This window comes from Dipodomys spectabilis, unplaced genomic scaffold (genome assembly GCF_019054845.1).
Source record: "Dipodomys spectabilis isolate Male_0828 unplaced genomic scaffold, ASM1905484v1 ptg000360l, whole genome shotgun sequence".
NCBI lineage: Eukaryota > Metazoa > Chordata > Mammalia > Rodentia > Heteromyidae > Dipodomys > Dipodomys spectabilis.
Genome location: NW_024871037.1, coordinates 1,048,281 through 1,064,889, shown reverse-complemented (window position 1 = coordinate 1,064,889; position 16,609 = coordinate 1,048,281). Strand labels below are relative to the sequence as shown.

The window sequence follows — 16,609 nt, the reverse complement described above, 5'->3', positions numbered from 1 at the left end:
ACTTGAGCCACAGCATCACTTCCAGTTTTCTGGTGGTTCATTGGACATAAGAGTCTCAGGGACTTGGCTGTCCAGGCTGGTTTTGAACCGTGATCCTCAGATCTCAGCCTCCTGAGTAGCTAGGATGACAGGCGTGAGCCACCCGCACCCAGCTAGGATGATTTTTAATTAGTTTTTTTTTTTTTTTTGGTGCCGGTTAGGACTTGAACTCAGGGCCTGGGTGCTGTCCCTGAGCTTTCTTGCTCTAGGTTAGTGCTCTAACACTTTGAGCCATAGCTCCACTATTGGCTTTTTGGTAGTTCTTTGGAGATGAGTGTCTCATGGACTTTCCTGCCCAGGCTGGCTTTGAACTATGATTCTCAAATCTCAGCCCCCTGAATAGCTAGGATTATAGATGTGAGCTACCAGTGCCCAGCCTCAGGATCCTCTATAGCACTGAAACTGAAAACTATTACAACACACTAGCAGGGCTTTAGCATCTAAGAATTAATATCCCTGGCTGTTTTTTATTTTTGGTTCTTATGGGGCCTGAACTCTGGGCTTAAGCACTGTCCCTCAGCTCTTCAGCTCAAGGCTAGTGCTCTACCACTTGAGCCACAGTGCCACTTCCGGTTTTCTGGTGGTTCACTGGAGATAAGAGTCTCACGGTTGTTCCTACCCGGGCTGGCTTTGTACCATGATCCTCACATCTTAGCCTCCTGAATAGCTAAGATTATAGGTGTGAGCCACCAACACCCTACTTTTTTTTTTTTTTTTTTTTTAACAATTTGAATGCAATTCTAGAATCCCCAATAATCAATCAGTGTCTGCTGGTGGTGGCTCATGCCTGTAATCCTAGCGACTCAGGAAGCCGAGACCTAGAGGATGGAAGCTTGAAGCCAAGCTGGGCAGAGAAGTCTAAAAGATTCTTATTTCCAATTAACCAACATAGGGCTTGGAAGGTGGCTAAGTGGTAGAGTGCTTGCCTTGCATGCATGAGGCCCTGGGTTCGATTCCTCAGCACCACATAAGAACGAGCATAAGGTTCAAGCTCCAATACCTGCACCTTCCCACCACACAAAAAAAATTAAACAATTATTGCTGTTTTAGCAATAAGGCTGATGGCTTATGCCTACAATCTTAGATACTTAAGAGGCTGAAAAGCCAGGCGCTGGTGGCTTACACCTGTCATCCTAGCTACTCAGGAGGGTGAGATCTGAGGATCACAGTTCAAAGCCAGCCCAGCAGGAAAGTGCAAGAGACTCTTATCTCCAATGAACCACCAGAAAACCGCAAGTGGCATTGTGGCTCAAGTGGTAGAGCGCTCGCTTTGAGCTAAAGAGCTCAGGGACAGTGCCCAGGCCCAGAGTTCAAGTCCCACAACTGACACACACACACACACACACAAAGAAGAGGTTGAAAACAGGACCAAGGCAAGGCTTGACACCAGCTTAGCCAGACACACTGGAGAGATTCTTATCCCCAATTAACCAGCAAAAAGCCAGAAGCAGAGGCATAACCCAAGTGGTAAGAGCCCCATCTGTGAATGAAAATGCCAAGAGAAAGTGAGGCTCATGCCCCAGAACCATCACACACACACACACACACACAGCAAAAAGAAAAGAAAAGGAATTTACTGCTGTCATAGCATATTGTTACAAAGGAGCCCTGTAAGGCTGGCTGGTGGGGGTGGTGGAGGGGGCTGTGGTGGCTGAGTTTTGCTAACTGCTCCAGTCTACCACCGTCACCACATGCAAAGCACCCACTGACAAAGTGGTAGAAATCTGATCTCTTTTTGGAACAACATCCCTGAAAGCCTCTAGTCAAATCTGACGGGTAGATGTGAACAGTCTTTAAAAAAAAAAAATTAATAAATAACTGCTGGTTTGTAGCCAGAAAATAAAAAGCTTGGGGCAAATGAACAGCCACAATGTCAGCCGTGCAGTGGCTTAACTCTGTGACACTCCAGGGAAAATAGAACAAGCCAAGTGTGAACTACTAGGGAGGGGGGGGAGGGGAAGGAGGGGGAAGGGACTGGGGAGGGGGGGAGGCTCTGGCCAGTCTAGCCAGGATATATTTTTAATTGTTTCATAAATCACTTTATACACGGCACGATGTAAGTCTTAACGTTCCGGGATCGTTAATAATCGAGATAAGTCTCCATAAATACTCCGTCAAAAATATTTTGGAAGGGAAACTGCATGCTCTCGGCAAGTGCTTTGAAACACAGACTGTCGAGCCAGCCAAGTGCTGGTGGGCTCACGCGCGTGGCATCCTAGCTACCGAGGAGGCTGAGATCTGAGGGTCGGGGTTCAAAGCTAGCCCAGGGCAAGAAAGTCCAGGAGACTCTTAATGCCGGAACCACCAGGAAAACCAGAAGTGATGCTGGGGCTCAAACACCAACACCAACACCAAAAATCCAAGCAGAGCCTAATCAACAGGCTTGACACGCTGGTTCCCAGGCCAGGAACATGCAGCTAGACATAGGAAGACCATGTAATCGTTCTGGGCATTCTGAGTCCCTGAAGAGGAGGTGAGCCAATCACAGAGCCGTTCTCATGTTAGTAATTAGCTGGCTTACCTGCTGGACACCTCATACCCCTGGACATCCACAGAACAGGGCACTCCGGCCACCCAGACCCTGTCCAGCACATCCTGTACATGTTGGCCCAGATTGGAACCTCTGATGGTGACACGAGTACCCCCCTCGATAGGCCCAGTCAGTGGGTTCACCTGTTCCAAGACAAAGACTGTGCCTCACCTACCAACATCTGGCAGACAGCTAACCCCTGGCCTCCCACCTCTGGTCTTCCCGAATCCATGGCTTCTGTCCCTCCCCCTCCAGCCCTCCCCTCCCCCCTCTTCCCTCTCTCCAAGCATAGCAACGAGGAAGACATGCCAGCATTCCAACATACCGAGTGGATGAGGGGCGCGGGACACTGGGTGGCCACAGCCTCGGCATTGTTACAGGCCTCCTTGGCCACGCAACGTGGATGGTCCCCTTCACACCACACACAGCCATACTGGGGCATAGCAGTCTGGCAGCGGCTGCAGTCCCCGTGGCCGACCGAACAGTCGTACAAGATCACTGGAACCCGGCAGGAACAAATGTTGAGCAGTAGACAGGAGAAACCCCACTCCCCTTCCACCAACCCGATCCACCTTCCCGCCGCAGGCTTCCCGGTAGCTTTCGCTCACCATGCAGACCCTCTGCACTGTCTACCCGCAGACGGCCGGCCCAACGCAGAAACAGCCCCACCTGGAGCTCCGGCTGCACAGCCTTATAGTTGAGCTGGAGAAACAAACACAGTAAGGGGGCTGGGAATGTGGCTTCGTGGTAGAGTGCTTACCTAGCATGCACGAAGTCCTGGGTTCAAGTCCTCAGTACTACAGACACAGGAAAAGCCAGAAGTGGTGCTGTGGCTCAAATGGTAGAGAGAGCTAGCCTTGAGCCCAAGAAACTGAGGGACAGGGAGTTCCAAGCCCCAGGACCAACACAAATAAACTAAAATGGAAAGGGATGAACTATAAGAGCACAGTGTCAAAGGTCAAAGTTGGGGTATAAGGGCATCCACCTATAGCTCAATTTTTTTTTTCTCAGTCTGAGACTGGAACTCGAACTCAGTACTTGGTGGCTGCTTTCTCTCTACTAAGCTTACGCCTCCAACCCGGAGAGATCTCAAGAGGTCTGGACTGGCATGCAAAGACCTCATAGGGCCCACGGGTGAGGGGCAGGGTAGACAAATGTGACAGGATCCAGCGGTGTTACAGACACCCTAGGCCCCACCACGCTCTTGAATTTGCACCTGATGCTGCTGGCACGTGATGTGACACACGGTATGCGGAAGCGGCTCACACTGGACTCGTGCTTCTACTGCTACCGTGAGGCCCTCCAGTTCCATTACACACTCACTACTACCTCCTGGGCTACCCTGGAGGACAGAACACATGGACACAGGGATAGCTTCAGGACCTGGATCTTAGGTGTTACACAGATTTTCCAGCTGAAGACCTGGGCCCCGGGGGCTGGAGATGTGGCTTAGTGGTGCAGTGCTTGCCTAGCAATGCATGAAGCCGAAGTGGCACTGTGGCTCAAGTGGTAGAGCGCTAGCCTTGAGCAAAAGAAGCTCAGGACTGGGCATGGGTGGCTCACGCCTGTCATCCTAGCTACTCAGGAGGCTGAGATCGGAGGATTGTGGTTCAAGGCCAGCTCGGGCAGGAAAGTCCAAACTCCACGAGAGTCTTGTCTCCAATCAACCACTCAGAAAACCAGAAGTGGCTGGGTGGCTCAAGTGGTAGAGCGCTCGCCTTGTGCTGAAGAGCTGAGGGACAGCGCCCAGGTCTGGAGTTCAAGCCCCAGGACTGGCAAAAAAAAAAAAATCAAAGACACACACACACACCTGGAGGAGATGCAGGTTCCGGCCCTCCAGCTGGATTTCGCGTTCCACAGACACGGGCATGAGCACAGAGCCATGGACACGCTCCACGCACGGACACGAGCTCACCCTCTCATTTGCCTCTTCCTGCAGGCATCCAGAGCAAGACAGTGTGTAGAACCCGCCCGATCCGGCTCAGTCCTCCACCTTGGTTGGATTTCAGAGTCCAAGGGGGGTGGACTCTGCCCGCCCCACCCCCTCTTCCCTTCCCCCCTTCCCTCCCCACCCCTGCAATGCAAGCTGGGCAAAGGACTCCATCGTCTCTCTCCCATCGCCCTTCCCGAGGCCTCTCCTTCCTGGGCTGGACCTCACCAGCTCCCAGAGCCCGGGGGTGTCGTACTGGTAGCCGAGGCTGGACAGGAGGATGAGGGGGGCGGGAGGGTCCTCGTGCTCTGTGGAGTCTCCGTCACCTGAGAGGAGGGTGGAAGTGGAGAAGGCGGGAGGGTCACCCCCCGTCCACTCGTCCGCGTTGGCCGCTGCGTCGCCTCCTCTCATGAGCGGATCCGGCACGGCCTTGGTGGAGCCAGCGGCCCCTGGGAAAATGGTGGCGGGAGCGGTGGCAGGGGGCAGGTCCAGGGCCACTGTGGGGGGCACGGGCTGTGCGAGGGGCACTGTCGCTGCATCTGGGGGTAACGGGAGGGAGGCCGAGAGGTCCTCAGGTTTGGCCCTAACTCCCAGGCCGGTGGGGGCAGGGAGGAGGACAGATCCGGGTTGGGTAGTAGGGAGGCCGGAAGGGAGGGGAGGAAGGCCGGAAGGGAGGGACTTCTGGGTGGCAGTGGGAGACAAGGGAGGGCCTGGACCTGCCCACGGTCCCCAGAGGCTAAGCAAGGAAGGCTGGGCCGCAGGTAGGGCATCCGAAGCCGTTGCTATGGAAGGAGCCCCCGGCTCCCCAGATCGGGTATCAGGATTAGGGGTGACTGTGGCTTTGGGGGCTACAGATGGCAAAGGGGTGGGGGTATCTCTTGCAGGGAGGGTCAGGGGGAGAAGCGGGCTCTGCAGGGGTGGGGGAGGAGGAGGGCGCAGAGAAAGACAGGAAGGGCCACTCAGCAGGCAGGCATGGGCATCAAGATGCAGCCAGGCAGGCAGGCAGGCAGGCAGGCAGGCAGGCAGGCAGGCAGGCAGGCAAAGGGGATGTTAAGAGGAAAAGAACCAAGGAAAAGAAAAACAAAAAACAGCCCGTTAATTTTCCAAAGGACAAAACGCGGGAAAAGGTAGGGGTAGGGGCTTCCAGGGGTGTCTGTGCTGAGGGGGTGGGGGGTAGGGGGAAGGGCGGGGGTCTGTGGAGGCCTACAATCTCCCAAGCTCTCAGCCCTGACCACGATCTCCCAATACAAGTGGCACACACCGTGGCTTTCGCCACTCAGGACGTGGCCTCGTGCGGACAAAGCAGAGACACAGAGACACCCCCCCCAACCACGGCCATCAGAAAACACTTGGGGACCCACCCACAACCCCAAACCATCCCATGGGGCCCGTTGTAGAGACACACTCACCTGCTGGCTCACAACCATGGGTCCAGCATCACAAGAGGCCTTGTGGGTACATCGGTGTTGCCAAACACACCAATTACAACCCCAGTGGCTGCTCACGCAGGCCTGGCACCTGAACAGAACACAATCATGGTGTGTGTGTGTGTGTGTGTGTGTGTGTGCGTGTGCGTGTGCGTGTGTGCTGGGAGGTCACCATATGCTGGGCCCAAGAGGCTGGGGACAGGGTAAGGCTGGGGACAGGGTAAACTACTCACGGTGCAGATGGATGGAAGTCTGTGATGGCCACACAATCATAGAAGGAGAGAGATGCTTTGGCGATCATCACATTGCCAAACCGGAGTTCCACATCCACAGAGACGTGGTCTGCAAAGTGGAAGAGAAGAGCGTGGACTGATGAGACTCAGACCTAGAGACCACACAGGCTGAGATCACGTGAGGTTGGGGAAAGCAGACCCTGGGTACAAAAGAATCAAGTTCCCCAGACACAGAATTGAACACATTAGGACTCCCAAGAAAATCATCCGTGGTAGCCAGGGTGCTGGTGGCTCACGCCTGTCATCCTAGCTCCTCAGGAGGCTGAGATCTGAAGATTGTGGTTCAAAGCCAGCCCGGGCAGGAAAGTCTGTGCGACCCTTACCTCCACAACTGGAAGTGGAGCTATAGCTCAAAGTGGTAGAGTGCTAGCCCTGAACCAAAAACGCTCAGAGACAGCGCCAAGGCCATGAGTTCAAACCCCACGACTGACATAAATAGATGAATGAATGAATAGAAGCCATCAATCGTGAGCTTAACGTCTCGCCCCAACCACAGCCCTAGGAGCAAGACAGGAACACAGTGAGGGAATCCCATGTTCGAGACCAGCGCCGTCTCTCACCCACCGGCTCCTCTGGGCAGCACCGGAGTATTACTAGGATCTGGGGAAGGACACATCACGCCGGAACCGGTCAGCAGGGCAGGACTCTGATGATCCCCAAAATGGCAGGAATATGACTCCCCGGGCCACAGAGGTGGCAGATCTGGGATTGACAGGAAAACCTGCCAAGAAAACCAAAGAGAGGGCTGGGAAGGTGGCTTAGTGGTAGAGTGCTTGCCTAGCATGCATGAAGCCCTGGGTTTGATTCCTCCATACCACATAAGCAGAAAAAGCCAGAAGTGGCTCAAGTGGTAGAGCGCTAGCTTTGAGCAAAAGAAGCTCTGGGACAGTGCCCAGGCCCTGAGTTCAAGCCCCAGGCCTGGCACAAAAAAAGAAAAGAAAATCCAAGAGACACTGGAAGTTTAAGGCCAGGATTTTCACGTTTAGGACCCAAATGTGGACAGCAATCAGCAGCCCGCAGCCCTCAAAGCATTCACCAAGACCCTCTCTGACCCAGATAAGAACAAGTAGAGAAATCTAGGCCCCTAGACAAATGACCTGTCCAGGCACTGGTGGCTCGTGCTGGTCACCCTAGCTACTCTGGGAGGCTGAGATCTGAGGATCAAAATTCAAAGCCAGCCCAGGCAGGACAAGTCTGTGAGACTCTGATCTCCAATGAACCACCAGAAAACCAGAAGTGGCGCTGTGGCTCAAGTGGTAGAGTGCTAGCCTTAAGCACAAGAACTCAAGGGACAATGCCCAGGCGCTGAGTTCAAGGTCAAGTGAAAAATAAGAGTGTCCAGGCAAGGCTATGTAATATTGAGTGCATTTGACCCCCAAATCCAAGGCCTCCACCCATCCTCAGAGACCTCCCCACTGGGGCCCCACTGAAGACTGGTCATTTACCTCCCTCCTCTCCTCTCGGCTGATGTTGGCAGGACTGAGAGCATCTACTCGCAGACAGCCCAGCTCAGGCTGGAAGCTCCAAAGCCACTGCTCTGGGCCCTGGCCCCTGGAACATTCAGAATGGCGAGTGCACCTGAGAAAAGACCAGCGTCCACCTATGACCCTCATGGCTAGCATAGGGCAAAGACAGACAAGGAGGGGCAGACACCAAGCTCCTATGTCTCACCAAGGGCACCGATGCCAGGAGGGAGGAAAAAGGCAGGGGAATGGAACAACTAGAGGATGGGATTGAGAGCAAGGGTTAAGATGACAATTTCTGGACAAGTCACACACCGGTGACTCACACCTGTAATCTCAGCTAGCTACTCGTGAAGCGGAGACCTGGAAGATTCCACAGTCTATCCATGTCTATAGCCCATAAAATATATACAATCTAGCAATCGAAAAGAAATCTAGGCCAGGCGCTGGTGGCTCACGCCTGTCATCCTAGCTACGCTCACTAGGCTGAGATCTGAGGATCACGGGTTCGAGGTCAGCCCAGGCAGGAAAGTCTGTGAGACTCTTAGCTCCAATAAACTACGCAGAAAAAAAGCTGGAAGTAGGGCTGTGGCTCAAGTGGTAGGGTGCTAGCCTTGAGCAGAAAGAAGCTCAGAGATAGCTCTCAGGCCGAGTTGAAGCCTCAGGACTGGCAAAGAAAAAGATTGTTCATTCATCTGGTTTGGGGAGGGAAAAAGGGGGACAGGAATGGAGGAACAAAGCATGAACAAATGCAGCAGTGGAACTCACTAGACACGACATTGAAAATGAACTATATAACTTGTAGGCAGGGATGAGAGGGGGAAAAAAATAAAAGCTGGGAGAGAGGCTCACGCCTGAAATCCTAGCTACTCAGGAAGCTGAGATCTGAGGATCACGGTTCAAAGCCAGCCCAGGCAAGAAAGCCTGGGGGACTATTATCCCCACATAACTACCAGAAAACCCAAAGTGGCACTGTGGCTCAAAGTGGTAGAGCACTAGCTTTGAGCGAAGCTCAGAGCCCAGAGCCCAGGCCCTGAGGTCAAGCTCCAAGACAGGCAAAAACAACCACAACAACACACACACACACACACACACACACACACACACACACACACACACACAGGAAAAAGACAAAGAAAAAAGTCTGAGACACCCCATCTGGCAAAATGCTGGACTGGTGGCATGGTTCAAGTGGTAGAGCACCAGCTGTGAGCAAGAAAGCCCAGCAAGTGCCTGAAGCCCTCAGTTCAGGTCTGTGTCAAGGGCATGCATGTGTGCACAACACATGCACACACCTTCCCACACTCCCAGACACAAACCAACAGAAGAATCCTGGACAGGACAGTTATAAGAACTTGAGGCAGGGTGAGGAGTTGGGGGAGCACTGTGCTGACCTTCCCAGGAGCACACACCACCCACAATAGGGATCCTTGTGGGCAAGGCAAGCGGCACAGTTTAGGTGCTGGGTGCAAGGGGCCACAGGAACCTTCACCACCTGTGACAACAAAGAAGACCCAAGATTGGCAAATGCACCCACCAATAGCCAATCCACATCTGAGTTGGCCCCTCCCAGCAGCAGCCATGCCCTGGACCAATCCCGGCTCTTACTGTAGTTTGGGTCATGACATACAGGTTCTCGAAGGTCCCATCAAAGGTAAGATCTCTGTTCACCGCAGACCCAGGCTGGATGCTCTCTTTAGAGTAAAGGTTGACATTGTTCCCAGGGCCCAAGTAGACCTGAGATCAGAGGCCACGAGATCAGCCACCAAATCTGTCACCAGATACCCACAGCTATTTGCAACTCAAACGACCTCGCTACAGACCGGAAATGTCCTCCCAGGCAGAGTTGGGTGACTGCACCCATCCTTCTCGCACAAACCCTGGGAAGAAGGGTAGGAAGGGAGAGAGGACTCACCCTGTGCAGTTGCCCCTGAGTGTCACCCAGAAAAGCGATGGCATGTCCGTTTTCCATGGTGACTGCTACAGCTGTTAGCTGAACCCCTGGCAATTCTAGAATTGGCGTGGCTTCCAACGGGATCAGGCTAGCCATGGGGCTGGGTGTATGGTCTGAGCCACAGGGAAAAGCATCTGGTGTGTCCTACAGGAAGCCAGAAGTATCAGTAAGACTGGCTGGACAGCCCAGAGCTGGAAGCTCCTAGCTACTTCAGGAGGCTGAGATCTGAGGATCATGGTTCAAAGCCAACCTGGGTAAGAAAGTCCATGAGACTCGATGAACCACTAGGAAATTGGAAGTGGCGCTGTGGCATCCCACTTCCGGTTTCCTGGCGGTTCCTTGGAGATCAGAGTCTCAAGGACTTTCCTGCCACAGCTGGCTTTGAACTGTGATCCTCAGATCTCAGCCTCCTGAGTGGCTGGGATGACAGGCGTGAGCCACACATCATCTGGCTCCTTCTCATTGGATCTTCACCTTTGCCTGTAGCTCCACCTTCTCCCATCCCCAGCCTTGATGCTACTCTTTCCCTTGTTGCTATGTTCTCTGTTCACTCCACTTCCTAAACTTCACACCTCCCATCCTATTTACCTAGCACTCAGATCTCATGCTCCAACCATATATCAAAACCCCTCATTCCTATCTTGCTCCAGAACCTAGATCAAGAGGTCTGACCCAAAATTCTACCCCTATCTTAGAACTCTAGGCCAGGGGTAGGCGGTTCACGCCTGTCATCCCAGCTACTCAGGAGGCTGAGATCTGAGGATCACAGTTCAAAGCCAGCTGGGGCAGGAAGGTCCTTGAGACTCTGGTCTCTAATGAACCTCGACAAGGCCAAAAGTGGAGTGGCACAAGTGGTAAAGCACCAGCCTTGAATGGAAAAAAGCTAAGAGTTAGGACCCACGCCCTGAATTTAAGTCCCAGTACCAGCATAAACTAAAACAAAATGAAAACAAACATAAAAACAAAACCAAATGGGCTGGGAAGGTGGCTCAGTGGTAGAGCACTTGTCTTGCATGCCTGAGGCCCTGGGTTCGATTCCTCAGCACCACATAAGCAAAAAGAAAAAAAAAAGCCAGAAGTGGCGCTGTGGCTCAAGTGGTAGAGCGCTAGCCTTGAGCTGAAGAGCTGAGGGACAGCGCCCAGGTCCAGAGTTCAGGCCCCACGACTGGACCCCCCCAAAAAAAACCAAAACAAAACCAAATACCTTCTAACCCCATCCCCATTGAACTCAGGGCCTAGGCACTGTTCCGGAGCTTCTCTGGCTCAAGGCTAGCGCTCTACCCCTTGGGCCACAGGGCCACTTGCAGCTTTTTCTGTGCATGTGGTACCGAGGAATCGAACCCAGGGCTTCATGCATGCTAGGCGAGCACTCTACCACTGAGCCACCATCCCAGCCCAGTACTGCTTCTATATCACCCTGTTCAGGCCCATGCCAGCATTGCTTCCCATCACCTTACCACACAGTAGTAACATAGCCCTCCATCGCCCAGCCCTAAAGAAAGCACCTGCTTCCAGGAGCTTGTGGCCCCCACCTGCAATCTAAGCTATTCAGGAGGCTGAGAGCTGAGGATCGTGGTTAGAAGCCAGCCTGGGTAGGAAAGTCCATGAGACTTTTTTTTTTTTTTGGTCGGTCATGGGGCTTGAACTCTGGGCCTGGGCGCTGTCCCTCAGCTCTTCAGCTCAAGGCGAGCGCTCTACCACTTGAGCTACAGCGCCACTTCCGGTTTTCTGGTGGTTTATTGGAGATAGGAGTCTCACGGTCTCTCCTGCCCGGGCTGGCTTTGAACCGCGATCCTCAGATCTCAGCCTCCTGAGTAGCTAGGATTACAGGCATGAGCCACCAGTGCCCGGCTTCCATGAGACTTTTTATCTCCAATAAACTACTCTGAAAAAGCCAGAAGCGGCGCTGTGGCTCAAATAGGAGAGTTAGTAGAGTGCTAACTCAGGGGTAACACCCAGGCCTTGAGTTCAAGCCCTAGGACACGTACATACACACACATTAGAAGCAAACACTTGCTGTCTATTGACCCGATCAGCCTTGCTCCACCCCAACTTGGCTTACAAAATGCCCAGCTGGCTGACCTCAACGGGCAAAGGCCAGGCCCCTGCCTGAACTCACCACTGGCAGCTGCGCGCAGTCGGAAATGACGTCGTAGGCAATGTAGGCCACTTTGGTCCCGTTCTCAGCCCGGCCTTCTCGCATATAACAGGCATCACGGGTGTCGTTGGCCAGGCGGTCGACTTCATCCAGGGGGGAGGTACAGAGCACAGATGTGTGCGGGGCCCTGGGAGCTTCGGGCAGGGGCCAGTCCACAGTCGGGGGAGCCACGGAGGAGAAAGCCGCGAACAGCACATCCCCGGAGGTGGCCAGGGCGGCGGCCTGGATCAGACCATAGCGGCCACCCTGGCAATCCAAGGGCAACTCCACGTAGGAGTAATAGTGCTGGTCACAGAGACACATGCGTGACACGTAGGCCCGGAAGGCCCTCGATGGGGTCTTGAGATCGCGTCGCAGGAACAGGAAGTAGGCGCTGGCCCCACGCGTGAAGGCGCTCACGAAGTGGTGGCTGTACTCCGAGAGGCGGCCCACGGCGAGCTTGGCTGTCTCTTCATAGGAGAAGGCAGACTGGGGGTCCGGGGGTCGCAGGGTGCGGGTTGTGATGGGTGGAATGCCACCCCCGACACCCCTGCTGGTATAACCCCGCCCCACAAATAGAAGAGGCTCCCCTGCTGAATTCTGGGCCACCACACCCACAGTGGTGACCTCGGGATCGTTGGCAGCTACGTATTGTGTATCTCCAGGCCGGTCCAACCTCAGGAGCTGCTGAAGCTGCCCCAAAGTCCGCAGTTCACAAACCCCCTGGTGGACGCTCCCACAGACCACCAGAGCTCCTGGGCTCACCAGGAGCAGCTGGTTGGGGTTGTTGGTTGGCTGGGCCTGGGGACACTCATCTGGCAAGACAGGTGGCAGGCAATCCCGGCTGTCATCCACAGGACCCGTGGCCACCATGGCTTCCAGCTGCAACCCAGGGCTCAGCGCGAACAGGAAGTTGGTGCCCCCCACATAGAGGGTACCTGAAGCGGGGTCCCTGGCCAGATGTTGCAGCTGTGTGCCATTGGGAGTAAAAGCAGCTGGTGGAGGGAGGTGGAGGGTAAGGACGTACCCAGCCCAGAGCACTTGAAGAAGAGCTGGGCCAAGGGTAGGCATGATCACCTGAAAGACAGACAGACAGACGGACAGAGGGGTCCAGTGAGGCTCCTGACCATCATTGTAAAGGACCGGACTATGGCATGCCAAGATGCCCACAGACTTAGCTGAGCAAAGAAAGGGGAAGGAGGTGGCTCACGCCTGTCATCCTAGCTACTCAGGAGGCTGAGATCTGAGGATCGAGGTTCGAAGCCAGCCCAGGCAGGAAAGTCTGTGAGACTCTTCTCTCCAATGAACCACCACAAAACTGGAAGTGGAGCTGTGGCTCAAATAGGAGAGTGCCAGGCTTGAGCAGAAAAGCTCAGGGACAGCGCCTAGGCTGTGAGCTCAAGCCTCAGGACTGGCACAAAGAAAAGCAAAAAAGGGAGGAAGAAAGGGAGAAAGGGAGCAAGAAGGAAAGAAAGAAAGAAAGGAAGAAAGAAAGAAAGGAAGAGAGCGAAAGAGAGAGAGGGAGGGAGAGAGAGGGAGGAAGGAAGGAAGGAAGGAAGGAAGGAAGGAAGGAAGGAAGGAAAGAAGGAGGGATCTGGGTGGCTCATACTTATAATCCTAGCTACTCAGGAGGCTGAGATCTAAGGATTGTGATTAGAAGCCAGCCCAGGCAGGCAAGTTCTTATCTCCAAATAACCAGCAAACTGGAAGTGGAGCTGTGGCTAGATGGCTAGCCTGGAGCAAAAAAGCTCAAAGACAAGGGCCAGGGCCCTGAGTTCGAGTCTCACAATCAACAACAAAAAAGGTGGGGGGGGGGGGAGGAGGAGGGATCCCAGATCCTGGAGGCGGGAAAGGCACCAGTAGGTCAGAACAAAGCAGATCTTTTTTTTTTTGAAGCCAGGAATCCAGACCCAACAGGCCAGAGAAGAGGGAAGTTGAGTCAGTGTGGGAAAAGTCAAAGTCGAAGGGCGGGGTAGCTCACATGCAATCAGTGTGTAATGAGCTACCTGGTCCAGAGAGGAGGCACGAGCCACTATCCCCCCCCTACCCCCCCAATACCTAGGGCTCAAGCACCCTTACCTGGCAGGGCCAGCTGAATTAACCGACAACAGCATGACCTGAGTGTGAGTCACCTTGGCCTGAGACTTTGGCCTGAAAGAAAGCAAGAGGGTAAAGCTGAATGAAGCGGGGGGGGGGGGGGGGGGGGGGGGGGGGATTTGGGGGGGGGAGGCCTTGAGCTGCAGACATGTGGGGATCTCTGGGCTCCCCATTATGGAAGGCAGCATCAAAGTACCCCCTTCCTCACTACCCAGCCTGCCTGTGGAGGCCCCGCCCAGCCTGGCCCTCGGCCACCAAACACATTCCACATGGGGGAGGGGGAGGGGAGCAGAGCCAGGCACCCGAGGGGCCTGGGAAAGGTCAGCAAGAAGCCCCAGAGTGACACCAGAGCCCACTCAGGTCCCCTAGCACTGCCTTTGCTCTCTCTCTCCCTCTCTCCCACTCTGTGACGGTCCCCTCCCATCCCTACCTTTTGTCCCAACTCTGCCCTGTCCAGGCACCCAGATAAATATATCTGTCACAGAGACGGAGGTCAGTCCTGGCCCAAATCGTTCCTTCCTCCACCCCCACCCCGCCCCAGTACATTTGCACATACAGCAAGATGCACACACTCCCAGGATGCATGCATACATGCACATACAAACATATATGGCCAATTGGTGCACACACAGAGGCAAGCAAATGCAATCTGTAACCATAACCCACACTCACTCAGAAAGACAAACACAAAGCCTGGGGCTGGTGGCTCACACCTGTCATCTTTAGCTATTCAGGAGGCTGAGATCTGAGGATTGCAATTCCAAGCCAGCCCAGGCAGGAAAAGTCCACAAGAATACCAATTAACCACCAGGAAACAGGAAGTGGCCCTGTGGCTCAAGTGATAGAGTGCTCACCTTGAGCTGAAGAGCTCAGGGACAGCGCCCAGGCCCAGAGTTCAAGCCCCACGACTGACAAAAAAAACAAACCAACCCCCACCCCCCACAATCATACAAACTCAAACACACACATCAACAACCACATTTAGACACCTGCGTATACAGATGCATACACACATTTTCCTGGTTCAAGCATCATATCCTAAAGAAGAGCTGTGGCAGACCAGGCCATTCTCTGTTACTTCCTCTTCTGCAGGGCACAGGGTATGCGATGAATGAGAGAGTATCAGAAAAGAAGCGATCAGAGAGCCACGTGCTGGTGGCTCGCATCTGTCATCCTAGCTACTCAGGAGGCTGAGATCTGGGAATCATGATTCCAAGCCAGCCTGGGCAGGAAAGTCCACGAGACTCTTAGCTCCACCAGAAAACCGGTAATGGAGCTGTGGCTCAAAGTGGTAGAGCGTTATAGCCTTGAGAAAAAGAACTCAGGGACAGTGTGCAGGCCCTGAGTTCAAGCCCCACCCTCGACCAAAAAATAAAAAGGCATCAGATCCCAGGCTTGAATCTCCAGATGCTAATGCTTCCTCCCCGCAACCAAGGTTGGTGAAATGAGGGTACAGAAATATAAACCCCAGACCAAGTGATCCTTCTACTTGCCTGTGCCCAGGGCTTTGTGGCCTGCCCCTCCCGCGACCCAGCCCTTGCCAGGCTTTGGTACCAAGGATTCACTTGGTCATCCCTTTGGGATGGAGGAGGGCTCAGAAGGGTGCTCCTGAGGAGGACTGAACTCAGGAAGGTCCAAGGAGTCAGGCTGGGAACAAGGACACTAATACTGCCTGATGGTAGCAGAGGGTGTGTGGGGTTGGGGGGGGGGGGTGTTGCTTTGGCCTCAGCCTGGCTGGGCACTGCTCCCAAAATAGCTTGGGGGTTTCCATTTTTAGTGTGCAGAGAACAGGACTCGCTCTATGGGAGAAGAACAAGGCTGTCTCTGTTTGCCACCCAAAGGGGGTGAGGGCTGGGAGGTGGGGAGGTAGAGGGGTGGGGGGGCGGCGGTAAGAGGCAGTAGGGAAAGTCTTGAACCCGGCAAGAAGCCCAGGACTTTGCCAAGGAGGCCCCCCCCTCCCCTTCCCCCTCCTCCCCCCAACAACTTGTTTCTAAGTGATGGAGAGACAAAGTGTCTTCCTTTGGGGGAAGCCATGAGAATATGACTTGGGTGAAGGGATACCCCACTAAGTTTGACACCCCCCCCCTTCCCCGTTCGCCATTTTATTCACAGGGCAAATATTTGTTCAGAGGTGCTACTATCTAGATGCCAAGATTCTCCAGCCCTGGAGGGGGGACATGAACAAAACCAACTCCCTAAATGTGAAAACCCCAACTGGGTTTGTTTTTTTTTGGAAAGAACCACAAGAAAAATGCCAACAGGATCAAACCAAAGAAAAAAGTCAGGGCTTACAGACCCAACCCACAGCAGAGAAGGAGAGGGCAAAGAAATGTGGAACTTCTTTGATCTCACTTCACCCACGCAAAGCAGGACTTAGCATCAGTACCCTCTCCCCACAAACCACTTGGCACTAGAGGTCAAAGGGCAGTGACATATTTTTTTTTTTCCCCCTCCTTCTGTCTTTGCACAAACATTAGCTTCTGCTTCAGGTCACTAGAACAATCTCCTATTTCTCCAGATGACCCTTTTTCCATCTCTGTCAACTTCACATGATATATATGTATCTTTTCTTGGAGCAGGAAAAAAAAAAAAGTGCATCCTTTCCTCTATAGCTTCTGGAGGGAATCCTAAGGGTGGAGGGATAAAGGTCAGATTCTCTCGCTCCATCCCAGTCCACATGCTCTTCATTCCAGCCAGAACCACAGGCCCAAGTCTCCACGCAGGGCCTTCACCAATGGC

At 53.8% G+C, this 16,609-nt stretch overlaps 1 protein-coding gene across 3 annotated transcripts in view; it reads right to left on the bottom strand.

The window, feature by feature from the left end:
• The window catches only part of Plxnb1 (plexin B1), a 34,350-nt gene that overhangs the window by 14,530 nt on the left and 3,211 nt on the right, over window positions 1-16,609 (bottom strand). For 2 of the 3 annotated variants that reach the window (XM_042665991.1, XM_042665990.1), the window contains exons 2-16: window positions 13,853-13,924; window positions 11,756-12,850; window positions 9,598-9,780; window positions 9,291-9,419; window positions 9,077-9,177; window positions 7,665-7,797; window positions 6,784-6,940; window positions 6,160-6,268; window positions 5,909-6,017; window positions 4,728-5,408; window positions 4,380-4,502; window positions 3,786-3,911; window positions 3,178-3,271; window positions 2,895-3,067; window positions 2,561-2,712 (exon numbers count right to left, since the gene is read on the bottom strand). In XM_042665991.1, coding sequence (XP_042521925.1) covers window positions 2,561-2,712; window positions 2,895-3,067; window positions 3,178-3,271; window positions 3,786-3,911; window positions 4,380-4,502; window positions 4,728-5,408; window positions 5,909-6,017; window positions 6,160-6,268; window positions 6,784-6,940; window positions 7,665-7,797; window positions 9,077-9,177; window positions 9,291-9,419; window positions 9,598-9,780; window positions 11,756-12,844 — 3,359 coding nt within the window. In that variant the 5' untranslated portion in view covers window positions 12,845-12,850; window positions 13,853-13,924. The remainder of the gene's footprint in view (window positions 1-2,560; window positions 2,713-2,894; window positions 3,068-3,177; window positions 3,272-3,785; window positions 3,912-4,379; window positions 4,503-4,727; window positions 5,409-5,908; window positions 6,018-6,159; window positions 6,269-6,783; window positions 6,941-7,664; window positions 7,798-9,076; window positions 9,178-9,290; window positions 9,420-9,597; window positions 9,781-11,755; window positions 12,851-13,852; window positions 13,925-16,609) is intronic. The other variant, XM_042665992.1, reaches the window with a different exon arrangement.